The 27514-nt window shown below is 32.8% G+C and overlaps 1 protein-coding gene, 1 long non-coding RNA gene and 1 pseudogene across 4 annotated transcripts; 1 reads left to right on the top strand and 2 right to left on the bottom strand.

The window, feature by feature from the left end:
• Positions 1–427: 427 nt before the first annotated feature.
• LOC108460719 (uncharacterized) lies at positions 428–4897 on the bottom strand. 3 transcript variants are annotated; one of them, XM_053027406.1, is made up of 7 exons: positions 4249–4897; positions 3758–3805; positions 1998–3658; positions 1640–1891; positions 1380–1460; positions 778–1263; positions 428–651 (listed from the first exon to the last, which is right to left on the bottom strand). In XM_053027406.1, the coding sequence occupies exons 3-7, from the start codon at positions 3255–3257 to the stop codon at positions 595–597; spliced, it is 2136 nt and encodes a 711-aa protein (XP_052883366.1). In that variant the 5' UTR covers positions 3258–3658; positions 3758–3805; positions 4249–4897; the 3' UTR covers positions 428–594. The 3 variants fall into 3 exon arrangements, with proteins under 3 accessions (XP_052883366.1, XP_017615816.1, XP_052883367.1); XM_017760327.2 differs by lacking the exon at positions 3758–3805 and having other exon boundaries at positions 1998–3386; positions 3510–3658; XM_053027407.1 differs by lacking the exon at positions 3758–3805 and having other exon boundaries at positions 1998–3358; positions 3510–3658.
• A 13890-nt stretch (positions 4898–18787) lies between these two features.
• On the bottom strand, positions 18788–20137 carry LOC108460152 (uncharacterized). Its single transcript, XR_001867492.2, has 2 exons — positions 19255–20137; positions 18788–19173 (listed from the first exon to the last, which is right to left on the bottom strand). It is a non-coding gene; the product is annotated as an uncharacterized LOC108460152 (long non-coding RNA).
• A 1146-nt stretch (positions 20138–21283) lies between these two features.
• Positions 21284–26117, top strand: LOC108458053 (probable serine/threonine-protein kinase At1g54610; annotated as a pseudogene).
• Positions 26118–27514: the final 1397 nt, after the last annotated feature.

Raw genomic sequence — 27514 nt, 5'->3', positions numbered from 1 at the left:
TTTATAAAAATAAATTTATATAATTTAACCTAATATATTATAATTATATTAATTATATATTACCTACAAACTTTTATGGTCAATTATTGACTATTAAGAAATAAAAATAAAATTAAATAGTAAAGAGTTTAATTACAATATACCAATTTGTACAAATTCTTTAATAATGAACGGGAAATTTTTATTAATACTATATTTGAATTATCAAAATAATTTTTTTATATTATATATATGTATTATTTTGAGTAATATTACTTTGTATGAAGTAAAATAGTTTTATTGGTTTAATTATTATTTGAAAATTTATTATTATTATTATTATTATATAAAGTTGCAAATAGTAGGCCATAGTTTGTATAGAATTTGATTCCATCATCTCAATTGCACTATTCATGGCTGAAAGTCAAAGCTTTAATTTGGATGCATGTTCTGAGAAGAGTAAAATGATGATGATGAATAAATGGAATAGTTTGATTATTGATTCATTATGTACAAATCAATGGCCACTTTTTAAGGGCTAAACGAAACAGACTATATTCACAGATATGTACAGAAATCTTAACACAGCCAATACTTGTGAAGCTTGGCCATGTTTTAGCTGCTGATGTCAAAGTACTTTGGATTTGACGGAAAATCGTACTCCACATGTAGCTGCAATGTCAATGTATGGGATTAGAGACAAAGAAATATAAAAAACCGTTAGGGTTCCTTAACTCTCTTCACTGCATGCACAAGATATGGATGTTTTCGCAAATACAAAAAAGAAGACACAATTACCTGACCCTCATCAGCATCTGACTGGCGCTGCGGGAAAACCACTCTCATATCATTGTACAAGTAGAAGCGTCGCTCCCCTTCCATGTTCATGTTTCCTGCAGGTGCAGACAGAGGATCGGATTTGCACCTTCGGACAGCCTTTGAACATTTCTTGGTGGAAGAGCATAAAAAACGGAGGTGAAGTGCATAGCGAAGAACACCAGAACCAACACTACTCTCATTGACCCTTGATGAGCTATGTACAAGTTTGCTTAAATTTACATTGCTATTGTCTGATGAACTGCTTTCTTTGTTACGGATGTTAAGAACTCCGGAACCACTGTCTAAGTCACTTTCTATATCTTTCATATCCCGTTCAGGATATCTAGGAGTATGTAATATTCCAGTATTAGGATCCACTTTTGTCTCGGAGCATTTGCGGTTTTCTTTTCCTGGCATGTTAGTTGCAGCAGCAGGTGCCAAAGTAATCCTTTGGCGCATAAATGTCTGTTATTGAAACACGGATATAAAGTGCCAGAAACAGAGAAGGATGATTATACAGTATCAGTTCATAATAGTAAAGTTTTTAAGTAATTCAAAGGTTATTTATCTCTACAATGTACCTTCGTACCAGCAGGCATGTTGGTCAGATCGTAGTTACAAAGGAAAGTGTGAATAGGTGTCTTTTCTGGATTGCTCAACACCTGTGAACACCAAATACTGTCAAGCTATACTACCAGCTGGTATAATAAGCCTATATAATAACCTTTAATCAACACCTAGGAAAAACCCTAAACCTTTAATCAAACGGCCATTAACTGACACTATTTGAAAATAAGATGATAGATTGATTGGAAAGGTTCTCAATGCTAAGTAACATTACCAATTGTATCCGCCCCTTCATAGGTACACGAAGGCGACTCTTTTCAGCTTGTGAATTGTCAATGCTCAGGCTCCGTTTCATTTTTGGGCCTCTAGACTTGTTTGTGGAGGTATGCCTAGCAAGATCAATTGATGAATAATAGAGCAAGTAGTTATCTCCTTCAACACTAGTTACTGCAAATGGAAGTTTCTGTGATTGCGGAGAGAAATTCCCACCCGCGATACTGAGAATAGCAAGGAAACCATCAATTCTCTGCATACAAGTAACCGAAAAAATGAAGTAAAAATACATCGTGAGTTTAGGCAGAGTCTTTGGATGAAACACGCACAGCACCTTGCACTACAACAATTTTGCTAACCTGACTAACTTTTCCGGATAACAGCCGACCAGACAGCAGTGACTCCTCAAATGAACCAACTAAGGACCTTCTAGCAGATGGTCCACTACTAAGACTTCTAACCAATTTTCCGCTTTTAGGAGCATGATTCAAGTTCTGGCCCCATTTCAAAGCAGTTTCCGAGGTAAGATCAGGAGAACATGGATCAGACTTATTCTGCAAATCATCAAAATGATGAAATGATTTACCATACAACCTGAAATCTTCATCTGTCTGAACAGATACTGTCCCATTAAGAGATTGCTCCAGCTCCTTGAATGTCATATAATCATCATCTAACTGTTCCGCCATATCCTTGCATCCTTCAGCATATTTTGTTCTTTCAATAGATTTCGGACCAAGAGGAGACAAAGATAAGGGAGGTGAGCCAGCCTTCTTAATAGGAATTGTGATAGCCGGTGTCTGGTTCCTTCTTTTATTTGTTTCTCCAAAATAACTTAGCCCTCCGGAAGAAGGTACAAGATGACTGCCATATTGCAGCTCCTTACTCTTAATTAAAGGAACATCAGAGAGGACCACTGAGTTTGCTTGAGAATTTTCAACAAGTGAATTCTTCCATTTCTGAAAACAAGATGTAGAACAGATTGCAAGGTCTAAAGAACTAGAGTTGTTAACATGAGCCTTTTTATGCTCTTGTGACACATAAATACTGCAGCTTTTAGTTCTGCTGTCGAAACCACTTTGGCTGATACCACCACCTATATCCAGAGCATCATGGTTAAATTGATCAGGGCCGAGCATTCCACTCAAAGGAGACAATAAGCGCTTCCTTGCAACTGAGCCATTAGACTCAGCTACATTACTGTTTATGCTAACAACAGTGGAAGTTTGGACTCCATTGAACACATCGACTGGAGAATGCAATGCCCTTGCTTCAAAACCGAGAATTCTAGGAATAGGTGCCTGAATATTCTTCCCATTTTTATGAGTGAGCCTGCCATTTTGTTCCACAGTACCGATTTTCAGCTTATAAATGTTGGATCTACCATCTTTATTCACATTCAATGTTTCGCGTTCCTTTTGAAGCTCCCCAGTGGTTTTTATTTGCAGATCTCCAAAAGCTGAACGAGGCAAATCCACCTGAATTTGATTTCCTCCAGGCATCCTTATTAAATCACAGTTGCTCGCACCAACAATCCTGTGTGGGGTCTGCACAAATGTGCACAGTGATGCAGCCACTTCCTCGGCAACACCACTAGAGGAGACTTGAGGCAACCCCATTTTTAACTATCCGTATCCAAAATTCAAAGACCTTCGCAGCTACTTTGTTATCGACCCTTGAGCACTTTATTCTTTATGGACATACATGAATGCTTGACTTACTAAACCAACAATGGAATTCAAGTTGCCCTATGTTATCATAAAACTAATAAAATTCATAGATGAAAATTAAAAAAAGGATAAAAAAACAAGGTCAACTACTGCATTTTTGTGTATATGGCACAAGTATCATTAACTATCAACTAAACCCACCCCTATTCCAGCAGCTAGTTCACCAAATTGTGCACCTGAATTCAGAATCGTAGCAGAAAGGTTGAACACAATATCTAACTCCATCCTAGCAGCCTGGCAAGGAAAGATAAATAGGTAGCCCATGCTTTGCCAGACTCTAATATATCATCCTGCGCACAGTGCCAAGAATCAGCCAATGATGGAAGAAAAAGTGAAAGAATAGAGACATTATGTATATATATATAATTGGAAAACACCAGAATTTCTACTTATTATGGCCACCAATCCTGTTCCCAAGCATTTCCACAGACAAGAAGCTAAGAACAAAAAGGAAATTCTCAGAATAAATTCTTTGCATATAGGAATATTTCCAAATAATATATACTATTACCAATCTACCAACAGAACAAACAATCCAACAACAATCAATCACATCAAAGCAATGGTAATTGGAAAAAAGAACTAAACCCCAAATACAAACAATCATAAATCTTTATTTTAAACCACAACAAAACCCCAATCATAATATTGGTTTGGGTTTTTGTTGATTTCTACATTCAGATGAAGAGATTTTGAGAAAACTTTCAACTCTTTTCTCTTCATCTTCTAAACCAATCAAATAAAATATATTAAGAAAACTACACAACTTCGAGAAAAAATCCAGCTTTGAAGGATACAGGATTCAAAAAATAATAAAAGCCAATAAATTTGACCATTCCTATATAAAAAAAATGAAAAACACAAAGCAGAAATAACATACCAGTAAAATTCCTGATGATCAAACACAGCTCAAAAACTCAAACCCAAACCCAACAATCTAAAACACAAAGAAAGAGCAAAAGAATAAAAAAACCCATATCTTATTCCATGAAACTTTTCTTCTTCCTTCTTCTTTTTCTACTGTCTTCAGCTCTCTTTGCGGTTCTTTGCATTTCCATACAAACTCTCTCTATCTCTATCTCTATCTTTTTACCTATGTTACCGATATGTTTCTAATATATTATCTATCTATATATTTTAACCTTTTCTCTTTTCCCTATGTACAGTGTTGCTGAATTATTGTCAGCCTCCCAAAATCAAATGAAAGAAAAAGAAAAGAAATGTGTGTCAAGAGTTAGCTGAAAAATTCTTGGTTGGCTGTAAATTTTCTTTTTTATTTCATCAAAAACCAAACTCACATGCTCCTCTCCTTTTTTAAGTTTTAATTTTAAGAGCCGTCTTTAGTTCAAGTTGCAAGGTAGCGGCTGTCCTTTGTCTTGCCCTTACATTACATGTCGTTGTGTACGTTGTTTTCTTGGTGTTAGTTTAATGTATTGAATGGCCCCAGTTAGCCATTGCCACCCTTTCTAGGCCTATCTACTTTCATCTCCCTAACCGCTACGTGTTGGTTTATTCGCCTACTTGTGTCTATCACCTTTCCACCTCTCTTAGGAATATATATGTATATTTCATTCCTTTGTATCTTATTAGTTTTTAGGCTTCATTTAGGATTGATAAATGTTGTATAAAAACATAGTAAAATATTAAAAAATATATGATATTTTTTTAAGTTATTTGTGCTTGTGTAATATAAAAATATATATTATCAATGTAACGCCCCTAACCCGAATCCGTCACCGGAATAGAGTTATGGAGCATTACCAGAGTTACCGATTCATTTATCAGATATTTTATTAATCCGATATCTTTTCTTTTCTACGTTCAAGTCTCGTATTCAAGTCATCCGAATCTTTATAAAGAAATTTGATCGTCGTTTTCATTTATTTCATGTTATAATACATTAACTAATGCTCTAAATAAAATTATCATTTTACCCCTAAACTTTTAATTAATGACGATTTCATCCTTAGGTTAAAATAAAATAAAATTATTTCAATTTAATCCTTATTTCTAGCAGTTATTCTCACACAAATTGATAACAGCCTATGAATTCTATAAAATGTCAGAATTTTCCATAATTTCAACACTTTTTAATTTAATCCTTAAAACATGTTTTTCCCTGATATTGAGCTAAATTAATAATTTCATTCAATTATGTAATTTAAATAATAAAATAATTCATTTCATGCAAATTGGTCATTTCTAACATTTTTTTTACAAAATTGCCCATAAAATTTTACTTTTATTCAATTTAGTCCATGAGCCTAAAACATACAAATTAGCCATGCTAGTTGAATATTCATACATATTTTCCTCCTCCTCCTCTCCATTCCACATCCTTAATTTATATAACATGCAACAAGTAACATTATCAATAATTTCACTATTTACTTATGTATATTCAAAACTGTCCATTTGCGTCATAGTCACTAAATTATTTATATCTTAAGATACAGAACTCGAAATTAAGATCCGCTAATTTTTCCTGAAACTAGACTTACTTATCTTATGAACATAAAATTTTCAGAATTTTTGGTTTAGCCAATAAGTACAGTTTATTATTTAAAGTTGCCCCTGTTCTGCTGTCTGACAGTTCCGACCCTTCTTCACTAAGAATTAATTATCTCATCGTACGAGATTCGGATGATGTTCCCGCCTATTTCTATTGAAAATAGACTCTTTAAGGATTTTAAACATATAAATTTAATCCCTAATTATTTTTCTCCAATTTTTGATGATTTTCCAAAGTTAGAACAGGGGAACCCGAAATCATTCTGATATTGTCTCACAAAACTTATTATATCTCATGATTTACAATTTCATTGCTTACACCGTTTCTTCTATAAGAAACTAGACTCAATAAGCTTTAATTTAATATTTTATTCATCCTCTAATTAAATTTATACAATTTTTTGAGATTTTTCAAAGTTAGACTATTGCTGCTGTCTAAAACTGTTTTAGTGCAAAATGTTGATTTTCATTTTGCCCCAAATTTCACAGTTCATACAATTCAATCCTTACTTAATTAACCCTTAATTAAACTAATTTTCTCAATTAATACTTTTCCTAGACATTATAAGTTATTTCATAACTATTGAAATTCAGAATTTCCACATAAAACTCTAACTTCAAACTCTTTTACAATTTAGGTCCCAAACATTCACTTTCTATTCAATTCTTTCAATAAAATCAGCATATAAACAATTTAAAGCTCTAATTCTATATCAAATCATCATATACTTCCAGCACATATTCATAGAAACTTTCAATTTCTTTCATAGAATCAAGAACTAATGAATTCAACAAATGGACCTAGTTGTAAAAGTCACAAAAACACAAAAATTTCAAGAAATAATCAAGAATTGAACTTACTTGCAGTAAAAATATGAAAAACCAGCTTAAGGAAACTCTTCCATGGTGTTTTTGCTGATGAGAATGCAGAAAAATAAAGAGAAATCTAGATAATTCCACTTTAGTCCTAGCTTTATTAAGTAAATTTTGCAATTTTCCAATTTTTCCCTTATTTTCTTAGTGATTTCATGCTCTTGCCGTCCAGCCCAAATAGACCTTGGGTCTATTTTCCCTTTAAACCCTCTTTCTTTTATCATTTAAGCTATTTAATCATTTCCCACAATTTTGCATTTGATACAATTTAGTCCTTTTTGTTCAATTAGCTATCAGTACTTTAAAATTTCTTGACGAAACTTTAATACTAACTTATTAACACTCTATAAATATTTATAAAAATATTTATGGCTCCATTTAAAATTCCCGAGGACTCATACCTCGTTTTCAATTCTAATTATTTTAATATATATATTTTTGTACATTTCACTATTTCAAAATTTTCCTAACTTCACATTTAACTTATACTCACTAAATTAATAATATTTCCTACTCATTTGTCGGATTTAGTGATCTCGAATAACTGTTCCGACACCACTGAAAATTAGGCTGTTACAATCAATGTACCAAATTCTAACCGTATAAAAAATAACATAATACTATATTGAAGGAAAGAAACTACACATATTATATGACATCATAAAATACTTTTAAGGAAAAAACAGTTAAAAAGTTGGTTTTCTAAATTTAGGCTATTTTTTTTATTGAGGAAAATAGGTTGATTTTGTACAGTTAATTAGGGTGTAAATAAAACACTGGTACTTATAAGCTATTTGAGCTCGATTAAAAAAAATTCAAACTAGGTCCAATAATTATTGAGCCAAGCCCGAGCTCGAGTAGCTCGAACTATCAATTGAGCCAAATTCGAGTTCAAAAATACTTGACTCGAACATCTTGCAAGCCTTATCGAGCTTTTCATATTTTTATATTATTAACCTTAAACTTAATTATTGAACTAAGCTTGAGCTCGAGTTCAAGTTTAAGTACAAAAATTAATAAACAAGCTTAATCAAACTCGAATAACTTAATTATATCTCAGATCGAACTTAAATTTAAAAATAAATATTTGATCGAGATCAAACTAAATATTAAACTCTGAATTTCAAGTTGAGCTAAGCTGAGCTTAATTACACCCTTACAGTCAACTGCCATCTACTATAGAGATAAAGAAACATTTGTTGGAGTGATGAATAGATAATACTTTTTGCTTGCGTGGCAGCATCCCTGCAAAATCATCGACCATCCGCAAAATTGTTGGATCCCAACAGTTACAAAATCAAGACTGTTGGTGTTTTAATAGTTGGGACCAGCTCTAACGCCCCGAAAATTTTGATTTTGAATTTTAATCCTAATCAAGATAAGTTGAGTTAAAATTTTCGAATAAATTATCTTTAAAATTTTGGATGAAAAGATTAAAATTTATTCTTTTAGTAAATTTTTGGAATATGGGTTTAGTTGAATTTTCAACTTAATTTTTATTTTGCTATAAGGTCTAACTTGAATTTAAGTTTTGTTTGAAGGACTAAAATAAAAAAATTTTTTTTTTTTTTACGATTATTGGTTTGCGCGTGTGTGTTGTTATTAGTATTATTCAATACTATATATATGTATGGGATATTAGAATTTTTATTAGACCTCTATGAAGAGTTTTGCGTTATTATTATCCAAGAATTTTAGACATTATTAATTTAAGTGTAGGTTTAGATAAATGGTGCGGTATAATTAATTTATTTTTGTCTTAAACTATAATATTATTTTTATATTTAATCTCATTATTATAACTATTTTTATATTAGTTGTGGATAAATCGTACTGCCAATCCCACCTTAAAACTTTTACATAAAGAAAGAAATTTGAGTGAAGTTAAAATTTTAATGGGATAAGGGAATTAGAATTTTGAAAGTTGACTCAACTTTTTAACCCAAAACCCACCGATTCCTTTTACCAAAAAAAAGAGAGCTCTTCCCACCCTCTTATCACGTCCTTGTTTTGTACCATGTTATCACCGCCTCTTGCTTTGCTCCCAACAACCTAACCATAGCACCATGCCACTGCCAAATATCATCCACACCAATTGGTCGTTCCCTTCTCGCCGCTGCCTTGCTCTTCCTTAACCTGTTAGTATTAGATTAAATTAGAAATTGATTCAGTTTAGAATAAATGAAGTTGGCTAGATTAAAATCAGATTAATTAATTTGCATGGGATTCATCACTTAGTTTAGTTTTAATAAGATATCTATTTTTTTTATAATCCGCATGATGTAGCGTGTAGGGTCCCATTATCTCTTATTGTTTATTTTGCGAATTACTTTAAGCATACGTGAGTGTTGTTATTGTTACATTTTGCTCATTTAGTGTGATGGTTAGTCATTTATTAAATCGCGTTAATCATGCAACGGAGTATTTCATCGATTGTTTGGTATTCAGTTGGACACTGATGTGTCCAAATGTCTTTCCTTCTTGTGTTACTTGAGCAAAATGGTTTAATGAACTTGAACATTGAATCAAAACCTTATTGTTATTTATTGAATGTCTTGATATTATTTCATTGTTATTTATGATTATATTGCGTGTTTGGAAACTTCTCTTGAATGTGATTTTCATTAGAAATATTACATGAATAAATATGTTGTATATGATTGCAATGATTTTATTTTAACTATAACATTTGTAGTTTAAAATGTATTGGATCTCTATTGAGTTGTAAAAAACTCAACACTTGAGTTTTTAATTTTGTGCGTAGGTAATAGGTAGTTCATAAGCTCATGATCGTGTAATATTGCCAAAGAGTCTCCGCAATCTATATTTTATAAAGACGGTTTTTACTTATTTTAGCATTGGTTTGTACTTAAGTTCACCAAATTAGTTAATCATTTTTTATATCAATTAATTGTGAATTGATTTTAATATTTCTCATAAGCTTGATTTTTGTTAAATGACTTATTATGTGTCATAAATTGTTGAACTGAATGTGATTGAATGATTGGCTAAGCTAGGCACTTTGGCGACCATCATAATGCTTTAGATCCAATCAAGTTTTCAAACCGAGTTTGAGTGTTACATCAATAGCAAAATCAATTTTTAAAAAATAAAAATATTATCATTTGGAACTCTCCTATAGACTCTTCCAATTTCATTTCATTCTCACTCAATTTTATCAATTCAAATCTCTCAATTTCATTCTCAAATTCATTTTCTCTCAATTTTCAATCTCAATCTCTAAATAAATTTCAAAATATTGCATAATGTAATCTAATACATGTTGCAAGTTTTAAAAATGTCAATGTCACTAATTCATCTGGATCATAAACACATTTCTTGCATCTAATTATAGATGGTAAGAAATATTGTTATATATTTTTATTTTGTTAATATCATTATAAATTTGTTGAAATATTTATTTAGTATTTTATTTGTGTCTTTTATTTACATAGTTAGGATGAAGATCAAATTATTCAGATATACATATACAATTTAAGTACAAGAGCAACACATTATATAGAGTGGTACTTGAATGAGGCAAGATTCATGCACTCTTCCTGCATATTTGGTGGGATTAAATTCTAGGCCTACTCTTATCAATGCTTTGTTGGAGAGATGGAGACTTAAAACTCACATTCCGTCTTTCATGTAGTGAGTGTACAATTATATTTGAAGATTTGACATTACAACTTAGTCTATCGATTATGAAACAATCAATTAAAGTTACAACACAGGTTTTGCAATTTTGAACAACAAAAAAGGGGGAGGTGGAGTATGGATTTAAGGGAAGAGGTACGTGGATTTGATATATTTTCTTGCTAATGAAACTTTTGGGGATAGTTTTTGCTAAAAATCTCGGTTTATTGCTATGGATAATTCATACTATACTTGCTTGAGTATAGATGATTTCTATGAATTTTCTTTTATTAATGTTAAGTTTCTTACTACATTATTGATTGATTTGATAGTTTATTGTTTTGGAGGATTAATTAAGGGGAACTTTGTTATGAAGATTATTTTTAAGAGATTGTCGCAATGCTTTTGGTAAAAAAATAAAAATGGGTGGGGAGATTGTTAGTGCCATTTGCACATCCAATGCAATGCCAATTACAACTTCTCTTGCAAGCAAGTTGTGTCTTTTTTATTTTTTTTATTTTATTTTATTTTACCCAAATGATTTTAGATTTTTCTTATATCACCTTGAGGATTTTAAGCAACAATTTAAAAGATTGGATCGTGAAGAAAATTAGCCAAGAAAAGATTTATTTGAAGACTTTTGGTGTAATTAAATTTCCTTAAATAAATATATTTTATTTTTTAAAGAGGTTTGTTCCCAAAATAATCTCAGAATATTAGATTTTTTATTGAAGACTTACTGGAGCACAATTCAAGAGGATTGAAGTTCTTTAAGCTAATGAACGCTTTAAAGAAGACTTATTTATTTCATTATGTGTGTGAGATTGAGAGCATTTATTTGTTCCTAAGGAATTTGTATTAGTGCATATTTATTGTAAACAAATTTTTTTTTTTCAATTCACAACTAAGTTTCCGAGGGCAAGTCTTAGTGAAAAGAGTGGTTTAATTAATGTACTGAAATGAGATTATAACTTGATAAGTGAGTTGAACTTAAATCATATTTTATACTACAGATTGATAGTGGATAACTCTTTGAGTAAGGCCTTGCACAAGAAAATGTTCTTTTGAACTGCGTATCCAACTTCTATGTTCATCTCTAATTTTACTTTTCTAGTGATTAAAGTCAATTGTCATTGAATGTGCAATTGATAGACCTCTTTGATATAATCTAATACATAATTAAGGGGGTAATGAAATTAGTTAGCAACAAATTTTTAAGAAACGGACCAATGGTTGTATCAATCAAGTCATCTATTTGTCGGTCCAACCAATTCAATTGGTTTGATCAAATCATCTAGTTCAATTAAATAAATTATTAAAAAATAAACAAATTCGATTTAATTACATATTCACAGTTTAATTCATCTAATGATATTTTTTAAATTAATATATTAATAAATTTTGAGTTCAATTAATCTAACCCATTGATTTCAATCGAGATAAAACATAGTTGATTACAGTTTGAAGTCTTTCTCTTTCACCAACCAAAGCAAAAATTAGTCAAAAGATAATAGATCAACATGTTGGACTCTTGCTCTTTGAAATGGACCGCTTGAACGAGAAAATGATTAATGTTAATTGAAATTAAGGATACAGCAAAGACCAAGGTTTTCACTACAGATCGAGGTAATTATCAATTAATTTTTAAGTCTTATTTAGGCTTGTAAATATAGAGTATTTTGTTGTGTGTCTTCAAGGTGAGGAGAATTGAGTATTTATAAGACATGGTTATTGTTTATTGAGGTGATGTCCTAAGTAAATTTCATACATGTCAATATGTATATTGTTCTAGACTTAACACGTATTAACTGGTCCACTTGTTTAACTTCGCACCCTCTACCTGCAAACACTTAGGGACATGTGAACTAAGCTCGTAAACCCTCCCCGCGAACCCTTAATGTACAAGTCGCAGGTAGATAATTCGAGTTATAATCGGATTTTGGGTCAATAAAGAGAAACATCATAACAATACTAATGGACACAAAAGTCTTGAAGAGTAGCCAAACCCTTCACCAAGAGAAGACTTATTATTTTTTTTGTGGAATTATTATTAACCTAAATATGTTTACGATTTTTTTAATAAAATTTTCCGTCAAAATAATCAATTTATTTTCCACAAATTTTTTATTCCTTCATAATTGAACAATGAATCATCAATATCTTCAATGGCACCGGTAAGTACTTTTCAGTTCATACTAATCACTTTTGCCAACGTCCCAAAGATTTGAGAATTTCTCATTCTTTTGGTAAAATTCCTATGTAGGCCCTTGTACTAAGGGTTGGTTTGTATTTCGCTCCTTCTACTAAAAAAATTGTTAAATTAGTTCGCCTACATTAGATAAAGAAGTAAATTGATTCTTCGATTAAAAAATTCATTCATTCCCACTATTAAAAACTAGTCCCTGTACGTTAACATAAAGTGCATGTGACACATCAAATGTTATTGTCTGACTATTTTGTTAGTCACGTCAATTTTTTTAATAGCACAAATAAATGGAACTTTTAACAAGAAGGAACAATATGTTCTTTGATCTAATATATAAAGACTAATTTATTCATTTTTTTAATAGAGGGAGCAAAATGCAATCTAACTCCAAATATTGGAGTCTCTACAATACTTTTACCCCTCTCTCTCTTTTTTTTATTTTTATTTTCTTACCATGCATTTTCTAACATCTATAATCAATAATGCGAAGTGTAGGATATAACACATTTTCGAAAGTAAATAAAATATCTTTGTAATTTAAAAAAAGGCTTGATTAGATTGATTAATATTTAAACCTGAACTACCATTAATTGAAATTTTAAAATTTTAATTATTAACCAAATTAATTTTTATTTAAACCTATTAACCAATTGAATTAATTATGGTTAATTGAATTAAACGAAATTTTCACATATTTTTCTTTTATGTTCAAACAAGTTTAAAACATAAAAAAGAATCCATGACAATTTTTTTTCTTTGTTTTCAATTTAGAGAAATTTAAAAGAAATAAAAAAACAACAACAATAAATAACAAAACAATGCTAAATAAAAACATACTAACAAACATTACATTAAAAACATAATTTTTAATTTTTAGTTTAATTTTTTAGTTCAATTTTAGTTATGTAATATATTTTAATTTTTACAATACGCACAATACCATATTAGCATGCTAATTGTATTCTAACATTTTATTAAGTTCTCACAATTTTTTTTACATATAAGTATTACATATCTCTATAATTATCCATATTTCATATCGTACACTGTACATGATTATATAATTTACTTACATGTTTGTATTCAATTAAACTTTCGCATTTATACCTTGTACTATTACATAATAATCAATTATCACATAACACTTTGATTCAGTACATTTTAGTCCTACATGCCACTAATACTCAAATTATATTCAAACATATAAATATATGAAATCAAGCGTAAACCCATTACAAGAATATTTATAAATTTATTAATTTTATTTATTGAGCTTATATAATGTATTCTACCTATCTATAATATATTATTAATAATTTTAGTTAATTTGATTAATTATCTGTTTTGAACCGAATTAATCAATAATTAATTTTTCAAAAATTTTAACTGACTTAAAATTAAATTAGATTGGGTGAATCGATTAACCAAATTAATTCAGTTAAAACCAAATTGTCTCTTTCTCCTTAGTTCATCAAATTGGTAAGTTTACATTTGTTTTTTGTTTTGAACTTTCTGATTGTTGTATTACAATATTGCAACAAAATGTGGAATAGTTTACTTCACTTCAAATAGGAACACTCAAACGCCAAAGATGTTTACGTAGGAAGAAATGGGAAGCGATTAGGGTTTTATAGTGCAGAAGTAAACAATTAGGAGAGTAGGGTTGGTTCAAGTTCATACAATGTATCTAAATTAATTTTTAAATTCAGGTTCTTCGGTTTGAAAATGATTTATTTTTTGCTCAAGCCTGGTTCAATTCTAAGAAAAGTAAATTTAGGTCCGACCTGGTCGCCAATATTTGACTTTTTTTTAAATGAGTCTTTATTTAAAATTAATTTTTTAAAAATATAATATACTAATTGCATTAAAAACTAAAATAAAAATTCTCTAACATATTAAAATACATTAAAAAGTATTTATTTTAAAAACACTACCATGAATATAATAAATATTTTATTAGATTAAAAACCACAAATAAACATAATAAATAATTATTCTTAGAAGTTCACGTCAATATTTTAATTAAAATAGAATATTTAGGCTAATCAATAACATTACAAAAAAGTTTGCTAATTTAGCACGTCTCTGTTAGCTTTCTCTGGCAATTTTTAGGGTTTTCTTGTTTCTATTGGTATTGGTGTGATGATAGTGTTTTTCTTCAGCTTTCTTTCTTGTTTTAGCAAATTGATTCAAATAATCACGTTACGCAATATTATGGAGGCAGATTTCACAGGGTTAACACTTGATGAAGAGGAAGACGCAGTTCTTCAAGTACAAGTTGGAGTGAATACAAATAGAGAAGATGGAGGTTTTCAATTGGTAGGGCGTTTCTTAATAGCAAGTATTATTCACTTCCCATCAACGAGGAGTACAATGGCAAATTTGTGGCATCCGGGTTCAAATTAGAGATCTTGGGAAGAAAAGGTACTTAATTCAATTTTTTCATATTATGTATCTAGAAAGGGTTATAAAGGGTTCACCATGGGCTTTTAATAATCACTTATTGGTTATACATAAGTTGCAATGGGGGAGGACCCTTTGAAAATCCCATTAATTTATTCCCCTTTTTGGGTTCAACTACATGATGTTCCTGTTAGTTTTGTCTCAGAAAATCTGACAATCCAAATGGGTAATTTTATAAGAAATTTCATAAAGTATGATGGTTCAAATCTGGGAAAAGAAAATAGGAATTTTATGAGAATAAGAGTTCAAATTGACGTAGTACGACCTTTGAAAAGGAAAAAATAGATAATTTGTTATGGAAAGTGATCATACATTCGATTTAAATATGAAAGATTATCACTTTTTTGCTTTTATTATGGTCGTTTGGGCGATAGTGATTCTTTTTGTGAAGCAAAGATGGAATTAGGAATGGAAATGGCCGAGATGGAATGGGACTTATCACTTAGAGCACAATCTCAACGAGCTCTAACGATGACTAGCGTACGGTTATGGGAAGAAAGAGAGGGGGAGTGGGGAGGAAACAGCCAGGGAAGGAAAATTTTGGGGAATAATCTGTGGGGTCTAGCGAAAAATTTGGGTAACAGGAATAATCTGGATCCTGTATTGTGAATCAATTTGGAAGGGAGGGTATCTAATCCATGGAAAGAAAGTAGAAATTTAAGTAGGAATCAGGTGCATACCTTAATGGAACATGATCTTGAAGATGGGGTGCTTATTGGTGAGGAGGGTAAAAAGAGAAATAGAAGAGAGATTGAAGATGTCCTAGCCTAAGAAAAGACTAACACTTTGGTTGTAAAGAATAGAAGGGAAGTGGAGGTTAGTCATCAATCATCGACGGCTACCAAAAGGCAAACTGACCGGGTGCAATGAAAACCCTAAGCTGGAATGTCTGTAGATTGAGGAGTCCACGGACAATTCGAAGACTTCGACATGTGTTGAAGTTATATAATCCCCAAGTGGTCTTCTTTATGGAGACAAATTGTAACAGTCAGATAGGACGAGTTCAAAGAAGTTGCAGGTTGTTAAATGGCATTGATGTTAACTCAAATGGATCTAGAGGTGGGCTAGCGTGGAGATAAAAATATTCAACTTCAAAGTTTTTCAAAACGACGTGATCATTGAAGAAGCCGAAGAAGGATACAAATGAAAGTTTACTGGTTTTTATGGGTCCCCTTACTCACAAGATAAAATTGATGCAGGAATCTCTTACGTCACCTAAGTATTGTTAGAGAGCTCCCATGGATGGTTTCTAGAAACTTTAATGAAATTTTATATAGTTTTAAGAAAGAAGATGGTTTACCTCATGAGGAAATATGAATGGATGTTTTTCGCAAGGTTTTGGAGAAGTGTAATTTGTTAAATATGGGGTTTACTAGAAACTGATTTACTTGGGAAAAGGGGAAATTACCCGAAACTAATATTCAAGAATGATTAGACAAGGGTGTGGCGACTGAAGAATGGTTTCATTTATTTCCTGAATTTCAGCTTCAACATCTTTCACATACGTTTTCAGATCATTGCCCATTACTAGTAAACACAAAGAATAAGGACAGAGAGAGAATTTATAAAAGTTTCAAATTTGAAACATGGTGGGTACAGGAGGACTTGTTCTTTATTGAGGTCAAAAATATTTGGTAACATTCTGAGGGAGATTTATTAAGTAAGCTTGAAAGTATAAAAACAAGGTTGAAACGATGGGCCGGTCAAATCCGATATAATAGAGAAGAAAGAAAAAAGATGTTAACTTCTAAATTGGTAACATTATTAGAAGCTGAGAGCAATGATGAAAATTTAACAGATCTTATTGATACAAAAATCTAACTCAAATTTGAGATTGATAAAGACGAGCGTTATTGAGAACAGAGTACGAGTTAACTGGTTAAAATTTAAGGATAAAAATACCGCATTTTTCCACAAACAAGCAACACAGAAACGACAAAGAAATCTAATTCGTAAGATGCAACATGATGATGGGAAGAGACGAATGAAATAAAAGAAAAGGAAATGATAGCCAGATCATACATTCAGCAACTATTTTCAGCTGGAAGAAAAGAAAATTATGAGCATATTTTATCAGGAGTTAATCGGCGTATTTTGGACGAGGATAATTTAAAGCTAAAGATAAGATATACAAAGGAGGAAATTTAGAAGGTTTTGGCAAAATTGAGTCCCACAAAAGTTCCAGGAAAAAGATGGATTTCCGGCGCTATTTTATAAGAAGTGTGGGGCAATTATTAGGAAAGATGTCACTACTTTTTGCCTCGGTCATCTGAATGGAGGTATGGAAATAAGCTCAGTCAAAAAAGCTCATATTGTGTTAATTCCAAAAATTTCAAATCCAGTTAATATAACGCACTTTAGGCTTATCAGTTTGTGTAATGTCATTTTCAAATTAATGGCTAAAGTTATGGCAAATCGCATTCAAAATGTGTTAGACAAATGCATTGATCTTGCACAAAGTGCTTTTGCCCCTGGGAGATTGATTTCAGACAACATTTTGCTTGCTTATGAATTACTTCACACATTGAGACATAAGAGAGCAGGGAAAAAAAAGCTGGATATGAGCAAGGCATATGATAGGGTTGAATGGAATTTTGTGGAGGCAATAATGAAGAAAATAGGATTTGATTCTGAATGGGTGGCCTTACTAATGAATTGTGTAACTACAATTTCTTATTCGGTGGTTCTAAATGGGTACAGTGGAGAAACCTTTTTCCCTTCTAGAGGATTAAGATAGGGGTACCCGTTGAGCCCGTTCTTATTTTTATTCTGTGGAGGTCTTTCTAGTCTTATGAAGTTAGGAATACAGGAGAAAAAAGTGAGAGGTGTCGAGGCAAGTAGAAATGGGTCTCAAGTTTCACATTTACTTTTTGTAGATAACTGCATGTTGTTTGGGTAAGCTACTAAGAGAAGTGCAAGTTCTTTGAAACGAATTCTGCATGAATATGAAGTCTGCTCGAGCCAGAAAGTTAATTATTCAAAATCTACAAATTTTGTCAGTAATAATACGCATGAGGGAGAAAGAAGAACAATTACTTAAGTTCTCGGGGTAAGAAGCTCAAATGATCTGGAAAGATACCTAGAGTTACCTAATCTAGTGGGTAGAAGAAAGAAGTAAGCGTTTCAGATTTTAAAGGATAGACTAAAGCAACGAACTGATAATTGGAGTATCAAATATTTATAGTAAGGAGGTTTTTATTAAAACCGTTTTACAGTCTATACCAATTCAATGATGTGTTTTTTGCTTCCTATATCTTTATGCATGGAATTGGAGGGTATAATAGTAAAATTTTGGAGGCAAAAGAATAGAGGGAAAAAGGAGATTCATTGGTGTGCTTGGAAGGATATTTGCTCGCTGAAAGTATGGGGTGGTCTGGGTTTTCGAAGTCTAGATAAATTTAATATAGCATTATTAGCTAAACAGGGATGACGTCTTTTTAATTATCCGAATTCTTTGTTAGCCCATGTTTTAAAAGCTAAATATTATCCAAATACGAATTTCTTAAATGTTCATTTTAAGTAACTTACCTTCACTTACCTGGAGGAGTATTTGGTCAGCAAAAAGACTTCTGGAGGATAAATTATGCTGGAGGGTTAGTAAGGGAGACCATATCTCAGTATGGAATGATCTCTGGGTGTCGGGAAAGACTGAAGATAGAATATAGAACAACAGCAGTAATGAAAATATCAAATTAGTGTCGGACTTAATTGAAGAAGAAAACAGAACTTGGAAGAGCGACTTGATTGTCCGTACCTTTTATACAGATATTGCTAGAAAAATATTGCAAATCCCGTTAACAAAGTCAGCCCATGAAGACTTTCAGGTGTGGATAAGGGAGTCATCTGGAAATTTCTCAGTAAGAAGTGCCTATAAACTATTACAGGATACTACAATGAATCCTAGTAATTATATACAGGCTGTACTAAATTTTTTTACAGGAAACTGTGGAACTTATACATGCCTTCGGAAATCAAAATTACAATGTGGAAAATTTCATGGAATTACATTCCCACTTTCTCTAATATGAAGCTGAGAAGAGTGATAGTTGAGGATCGATGTATAAGAATGCCGTCAAGGAGAAGAAGATAGCAACCACATCTTCCGATTGTGCCCTACAACAAAGGAAATATGGAGTTGTTAAATTTTTCTTGGATTCTCAACAATAGCAATCCAGATCTTTGGAATTGGTTTACTTGGGTTTTCAATCAAGGGTCGAATGAACAATGTAGAATCTTTTGTTGCAGACTTTGGCTAATCTGGACAAACAGGAACAAGTTAATATATGAAGGCAAATCAAGCACCAGTTGGGATATCTCCAAACAAATTAATAGTTACATTTCAGAATTGGACGGTATAAAGGACAAGGTACTTATCTTAGAAGCAAATGCGAGACTTAAACAAAACATACAAAGGGCGAATGTGGTTATCTATTTCGATGCTGTATTTGACCCACAAAACTTCAGATCTGCATCAGGGCTAGTGGCTAAAGATGAGGGGGTAGAACCGTAGCAGCAAAATCGATTCTGCATGTTAACGTTGCATCTCCGTTCGCGGCGGAAGCATATGCAAGATTTCAAACATCAAAATTAGGGATTCATATGGGTTTTCATATTCTGGACATAATAGGTGACTCGAAAACGGTAATAACAAAATGTCAAAATGCAAACCGCGAAAGATCAAAAATAGGAGCAATTATCAGTGACATTCAAAGCTTAAAGATACACTTCCAATAAATCAGATTCTACTTCATCCCAAGGTCAGAAAATACAGAAGCCCATCAATTAGCAAAAGAAGCACTCAAGAATGGTGAGGAACAATTCCTAGAGTGAGGGATTTCAAGATCGTTTAGAGAAGAACTGGAGTAAAATCACCCGGGATTTTCAGAGTAAAAGAAAAGATAAAACGACTAAGATTATTGGCATGAAAGAGGGAAAATGAGTTTGTGACTTTTGAAATGAAAGAATGGTGCCATTTGAAAAGAATGCAGAAAAGCAAAAGATTTTTTCAGAAGATCTGCTATAACTTTCCAAATGTCTTGGGCAGATGAAATGACAGAATCATTAATGAAGGTCAGCTGTACCTGTTTGACTGGAGTGAAGATAGAGATTTAATTTCTGTTTGCTTTTGCTTTTGAGTTTATGGGCCAAGCTGATGGTAGCCCAATTTCATTATTTGTTCTCTTAGGACCAATTAGCTGGGTTTAACCTAATGGACTGTCATTTGTTTCAGATTTTAAGTATTTAATCCAGTCAAATTTTTCAAAAAAAATATAATAAATAATTTATTGTATAAAATATAAATTTTAAAATTTTATATTTTTGGTTGGGTTATTGAGTTGGATAATTTTATTTTTTTGAATTTTGGGTAATAAGTTTAATTGTTATTATGTTAGTGATTTAATATAAATATATACATAATTATTATTTAACATATATAATATTTTTATGATATAATATATTCGGTCGGGCGGGTCAAGCTTAAGCAAAAAAAACAAATTTATCCAAGACAAAATCAATATAGAAAATAAACTTTAAATTTTATTTAAATTTATTTAAATTTATTTTGATTCTTATATTTTATCTAAACTTTTATGTTTTTATATTATGCATTCACGCAAATCCACAAATAAATGTAAAAACTTCTAGTGTTTTTAATTTGACTGGTTAAATTAATAATTAAATAAATTCTTTAACCAAACCTTTCAATTCAAAACTCAAGTTTGACGTGTACGAAGGTAGTGTGTATCTACTTTAAATCTTGACTTCTTATATCCATGACACAAATTACTGTGGTGGTTTTACATACACATCAAAATTAACACATGTGGATGTCAATGTATTTTTTAAAAAACATATTCTAAAAATAATTTTCCCTACGCATGATAAATAATAAATTTTATAGTATAAAAGTAAAAAAAAAAAACTTTCACACTTTTCATCTTAAGAATGATGTAGTAAGTAAATTTATATTTACGTAATGTTATTGGAAAAATATTTTTTTTAAAATTAAGTGTTGAAAAATAAAATTCAACTTTCCAACTTACAAAAGTGTGTTTTTTTTTCCTTAGAATGATATAGTGTAATAATTAATAATTTGAACTCAAAAGCTTTCATCTTTTGTGGAGTTTACTTTGACTTTTGAATCCCATGACGTCACCCTTTCTTACCTGTCCATTGTAATTCCGTAGTTGTTGTTAAAGTCAGCGCCCTGTTTCAAAACCCATAATAAATCATTCAAAATTAAACCAAAAAAACAGCTAAAAATCAAATCACTTTCACAGTCGCCTCACTCGCCTCTCATCTAAGCTTAAGCTTACCTTTACCTACTTCAGCCGCTCTTCCCTCTCTCTCTCTCTCAAACTTCCCTGAAACTTCAACCCGCAAAAACGCCATTCTTTTTTCTCTTCCCACTCAGCCAAACGGTGTCGTCTAACCGTCAGGGCCTGTCGTTTAGCTAAAAACCTCTCTAGTGGGTTTCCGTTTTTCTGAATACATTGTCCCCATGCATTTGTTTTGAGAGAATGGGTTGCGTCTTAGGAAAGCAATCACAATCGTCTTCATCGGATCGCCGGCGGCGGAGAAACAGCGAAGCTCCACCAAATCCTTCACGTGCTCGTCGTCGCCGGAGCTCTGACGAGTCATCATCAGTTGTTTCAGTCATCGATGCTGTTGACGGAGCCATGGATGTCAAAGGACTGGAGGGGAGAAGACAACAGCAGCGAAAAGCTAGACATACCAGTGATTTCCCGGTGAGCGTTCCGGCGCCGGAGACATGGCGGATGACACTGGACTTGAACCAGAAAGGGTGGCCTTCGTGGTTGTTGGCCGTCGCTGGTGAAGCCATCCGTGACTGGACCCCGAGACGTGCCAACACTTTTCAAAAGCTTGACAAGGTATCAACTTTTTCTTTCATGCTTCCGTTTTTATAATCATGTTCAATTTAACAATTTTGAGCTTTTTTCTTCCTTGGGTTTTAAAGATTGGGCAAGGGACTTATAGCAATGTGTACAAAGCCAGGGATCTACTAACAGGGAAAATAGTGGCATTAAAGAAGGTTAGGTTTGACAATTTGGAGCCAGAAAGTCTAAAGTTTATGGCTAGAGAGATTCTTGTTTTAAGAAAGCTTGACCATCCCAATGTAATCAAGCTTGAAGGTTTAGTTACTTCAAGAATGTCTTCTAGTCTTTACTTGGTTTTTGAATACATGGAGCATGATCTTGCTGGCTTAGCTGCCTGCCAAGGAATCAAGTTCACTGAGCCTCAGGTAACATTCTTTCTTCAAATGGATTCTTACTTGTTCTGTATAAATATATATATATATATATATATATATTTTTACTGCTACTATTGCTTTTGGTTGGGTTTTTTGGCGCTTGGGTTAATTCCTTATTTTGTTCTTGCTTACCTAACTGAGAATTTGGGATTATATGATTCTTGCACTACTTTTGCTCTAGTTGTTGTGGGCTTTTGATGTTACTCTTATGTATTTCTTTAGCTACTTGGGTCCCATACCTAGTGGTTTCTAATCCAAATTTCTCTTTTTGAGTTTTTTCATATCTTTGTTTTTGTACTATTTTTTTGGTATGCAAATTCATGGAAATTTCTTGCTTAATGTAAATTTCTGGCGTTGGAAGTTGAAATTCTGTCATATCTTTATTTGAACAGTTTCTAGATGGAATGAACGAGAAATGAAAAGAAAAGGAAAAAAAGAAGCTACATTTTAGATGCCTAAGGAAACTAAAACCTCTACGCATTTTTCTTTTTTAAAGTTGGCTGACAGTATAGCTACTTAGCTATCTTCTGGTTAATTCTTTGAAACTGAACAAGGTGGTAGACTTGTAAACAGATGATTAACCACCGTTTGCTCATATCATTCTCCATTGGCGGCAAATGGGAAATGATAATTATTTGCCATAATTGATTCTATGGGAGAATATCTAGGCTTTTCTGATAATTATGGTAAAGATCAGTGATCACTTCATGCAAGGCTATAATCATGTCTGTTGTTCCTTTGTGATAATTTGCCACCATTTTGAAACCAAATTCCTTTGAAATAAATATTTCCAATCAGAGAAATTTAGAAGCATATAAAAGATTGGTTTTTTTTTTTTTTTAGAAGGTTGGTTAATCATGAAGTCAGATTTTTGTTGCATGATGTAGAAAAGTCCAGAGAAATGACATTAGGTTATATTTATGGTGATATATATGAAGGTATTATAGGAGTGAATTAGAAATAGTTGAGCCTTGGAATGATCATCTCAAATTAAAAGCTTAACTTAAAGACAGAATTGAGTTTAGAAAGGAAGATAGGAATTCAAATGCAGGGCCGGCTATGGATTGTGGCATGATGCACCTGTCATTGTCTGTGTTTCATGATGAGGTTTACGTGGCTGAAGATTTTAAATTTGGATGATCCATTTATTGGATGTATCTTCCCTCTGGCAGGTGAAATGCTATATGAAGCAGTTACTATCAGGGTTAGAGCATTGCCACAAACAAGGTGTTTTGCATCGTGATATCAAGGGTTCTAATCTGCTTATTGACAGTGAAGGCATTTTAAAAATTGCAGATTTTGGGTTGGCTACTTCTTATGACCCTGAGCAGAAGAAACCCCTGACTAGTCGAGTAGTCACTCTCTGGTACCGTCCACCTGAACTACTTCTTGGGGCAACTCATTATGGTGTTGGGGTTGACCTCTGGAGTGCTGGCTGCATTCTGGCAGAACTGCTTTCAGGGAAGCCTATAATGCCAGGAAGGACAGAGGTATTAATTTTTCTCTTTTTCTTTTCTTCTTTTCTGAGTTTTTGAATTCTTCCTATCTTTTCTTTTCTGTGAATCTGATGGAATGCAAGTGGTATCGGCCATGTAATTACGAGTAGAAATATTTGGTCTTCCTGTTTGTTGCTTATTGTATTTGTTGTGGAGCCGCCAGTGTCAAGTCAGATGAATATATTACGTGGTTATGATGTCTAAAATCTAACTATCAGGTGTTTGTTCCATAACTAGAGCTTCTTCTAATTGGTTTAGTTATGTAATGTAATATTTTCAATTTGTTGATAAAAATTTTCTTTCCTTTTATTGGGCTAACGTCCTATTTATAGGTTGAACAACTGCATAAGATATTCAAGTTATGTGGATCCCCTTCTGAGGAATATTGGAAGAAATCCAAATTGCCAAATGAAACGCTCTTTAAGCCACAGCAGCCATACAAACGCTGTATAGCTGAAACCTTCAAGGATGTTCCATCTTCTTCATTACCTTTAATTGAAACTCTGCTTTCGATAGACCCTGAAGAGCGGAATACTGCTACTGCAGCTCTTAATAATGAAGTGAGTTGTATCACCTTAGTTAATGCAACTCTCAAGAAAATCAGTATTTTACTGTACCTGTAATCTCTATTTATAGTATTTGAAAATAGCTTTTGTGGTTTTACTTTGCTAGATAGCCAGACCAAGAACATGTTGTGCATGCCAGGGACTTCCATGATGTTTATCGTTTGCGTTATCATATATCCACTATGGAATACTTGATATTCTGTTCTCACCATTGGCTTGCTGCCTTATCTTTAAACCAGTTTGTGAAATATTTGGTTTCTGTGTTTGCAGTTCTTTATGACTGAACCATATGCTTGTAATCCATCAAGTTTACCAAAATATCCTCCCAGTAAAGAAATTGATGTAAAATTGAGAGACGAAGAAGCAAGACGGTTGGCCAGCTTTCCCTTTTCACCTTTTGTTTTCTTTGCCTCATTTGGCTACATGTTGATTGCTGATAAACATTTTTCCTGTACAGACAAAGAAATATAGCCGGCAAAGTTAATGCAGTTGATGGTACCAGGAGAAGTAAGGGTCATGAACGCCCTACTCGAGCAGTTCCAGCCCCTGAAGCAAATGCAGAGATTCAAGCAAACTTAGATGTGAGTGTGAGACTTTGCTCTACTTCCAATTGTCAATTGCACCTTATTAGGTTCAAGTTGATAAAGTTTCCAAGCTGCATATTTCTTGTGATGTAAGTTAGTTCAGTCATGAATATTAGCATTATACTTAGTTCTCAGGTGTCGAGCTTTAGATGTATTGCTAGTCACTAGTAACTTTGTAAGCACTGTTGCTTAGCATTAAACCTACTGTCATCAGTTAAAGGCTTTGGTAGCCTATGTTGCTGTGGCTCTTTGTTTCTTGATGGTACTCGTGTCTGATGCATATTTGGACAAAGATATTGGATACGATCCTCAAAATACATTGAAAAAATTGAAAAAAAACTTAAACAAACCCATGCCGGACCTACTCGTATCTGAAATTTGCACCTAAGTTTGAGTAACGTAATTGGTATATAAGGCTGAACTCTGAACTTTGAAGTACCTTTCTCAAATATTATGTCTGATTGCATCTGTCATTATTTATTTTTTCTCGTGGTTTTTGTATGATGTCTTTTTCAAATATGATACGGATACTTGTGTTTTTACTGTTTTCTAGAAATGGAGAGTGTTGACGCAAAGAAATGCTAAGTGCAAGAGTGAGAAATTCCCGCCTCCTCATCAAGATGGAGCTGTTGGGCATCCAGTTGATGCATCAAACAAAGGGCCTGTATCTTTTGGTGCAAGTGACTCTTCTTTCAACTCATCGATTTTCAACTCTAAATCATCCGGATTCGCCAAATGTTCCAGACAGGCAGGTGGTCCTTCAAGAAGGAAAACAAATAGAGACCCCCGAAGTGCTGTCACAAAAGTTCATCCGCGGTTTCAAACCATCCTCAATAGGTATATCCATGGATATGCTATTTAGAGGTAAATCTGAGGTTTTCTGGAGCCAAACTTGATTTTCGTATTACAAGTTTATATTATTTTTTTCCTTTTCCATGAGGCATTCATTCTCTCCCTGAAACTTAATATGCAATTTTCCTATATATTTTCCCACATTTGTCTGTATCTGATCAATAGGTCTGTGTATAATCCACCCCACAATCCAATGATTTTGTGTATAAATCTGCCAATGCAACTCCACTTTTTGTTGTACAGTTTTATTAAATGAAAGTGCTGGTCCTAAGCTCTTCTGATTGAAGTTGCCTTCTCAAACTTCAATTGTGGATTTAGTACTTAGTTGATTTGTTTTTATTTTTCATATATACCAAATACAAAAGAAATTTATAAGAATAGGTGATATACTAACTTATTTAGCGAAATATATCAAATTTTACTGGTGAAGTTGGCAACTTTGAGAACAGAGACATAAATGGATTTAATGTTAAACCCCCTTCCTGGAAGATTTTTTATTCAATACTGGACATTCTTGTTAAGAAAGGCAAGAAGATGATGCCAGGTGCTGTAAGTTGTTTGCTGTAAGATAGAATTGCTGATGTCTTTAAGCTTCTGCAACTTACCAAGTCTAGCAGTGTAAAGCCAAATGCTGTGCTTTCTAACACTTTGATCCATGCTCTCTGACTGCCAAAGTTTGGAGAAGCAGAAGCTTGATACATTGTTATCTTTAATATCTTGATATCTGCCTATTGTAAAGAAGAAGATTTAGTTCAACTTCTGTGCTGTTCTTCACCATGGGATGTCATTACCCTGACTATGGTTGTAGCCGAAGCCTTATAGATTTTAGAGAAAGTAGCCTTATGGCGGTCATCCATTTTCCTCTTCTAACACTTCAATTTTATGAATTTAATAATAAGATAATGTCTTTGTCTGGTTTTGGAATTTTGTTTCTTTTTCTACCTTGACAGTCTTTTCTTTTTCCTATAAAATTAGGCAATTTAATATTTAAGAATTATTCTTTAAAATGCTATAAAATGCATCCTTATCAAGAATGGAAGCATTGTTTGTGAATGACAAAGATCAATGTCCAACAATAAAGCCCATTGATGATTGCTAAAGATGCGACCCCAAGTACTTGAACAACCGCCAACCCTTAGTTTACAGCTCCATCTGTTTCAAGGCACCCTCGATGAGAAAGGCTGTTGGATATACTACACCGTCACCGGTTCCTCCGACCATGACACTCTTAACTGAAAATTGAGCACGCTCTGGCATGACGTCATCCAAAATGAACCCCTTCGGATCGTCTTCCCAACCAACATCATCATCAACCTCAAACAAGAACTCATTTTCGACTTCTACAAAACCATCAACGGTCGAGGGGACAACGTTCATATAACCGGAAAATGGGTGTTTATCGTTGTAGTCTGTGTCGCATATTATAATCCTTAACATCCATGTCCGCCATTATAGACCTTCGGGGGAACACTGACTTTGCTTCATCTCCAACACGTGCGGGAAGGAGAGGGAGATTCGATGGTGATAGAATCTCCATTTTTGGGTCTCAGAAGAAGATTGGAGTTGATCATTGCTTGTTGAGTTATTGCATTGATGGGTTTGTTGATGCTGTCACGGGGTCCACTGGGATTACCATTAGTAATAGCTATTTGACAGACAAGTCTGCAACCCACTGATCTGTCA

This window comes from Gossypium arboreum, chromosome 1 (assembly GCF_025698485.1).
Source record: "Gossypium arboreum isolate Shixiya-1 chromosome 1, ASM2569848v2, whole genome shotgun sequence".
NCBI lineage: Eukaryota > Viridiplantae > Streptophyta > Magnoliopsida > Malvales > Malvaceae > Gossypium > Gossypium arboreum.
This window is presented reverse-complemented; position numbering and strand designations above follow the sequence as displayed.

Bases quoted from the DNA above. Each gene is read 5' to 3' on its own strand.
- LOC108460719 (XM_053027406.1), bottom strand. From the start codon at position 3,257: ATGGGGTTGCCTCAAGTCTCCTCTAGTGGTGTTGCCGAGGAAGTGGCT. The intron at 1,461-1,639 runs GTAATGTTACTT...TGGTGTTCACAG, and splicing joins TGAAGGGGCGGATACAATTG to GTGTTGAGCAATCCAGAAAA. The intron at 1,264-1,379 runs GTACATTGTAGA...TTTCAATAACAG, and splicing joins ACATGCCTGCTGGTACGAAG to ACATTTATGCGCCAAAGGAT.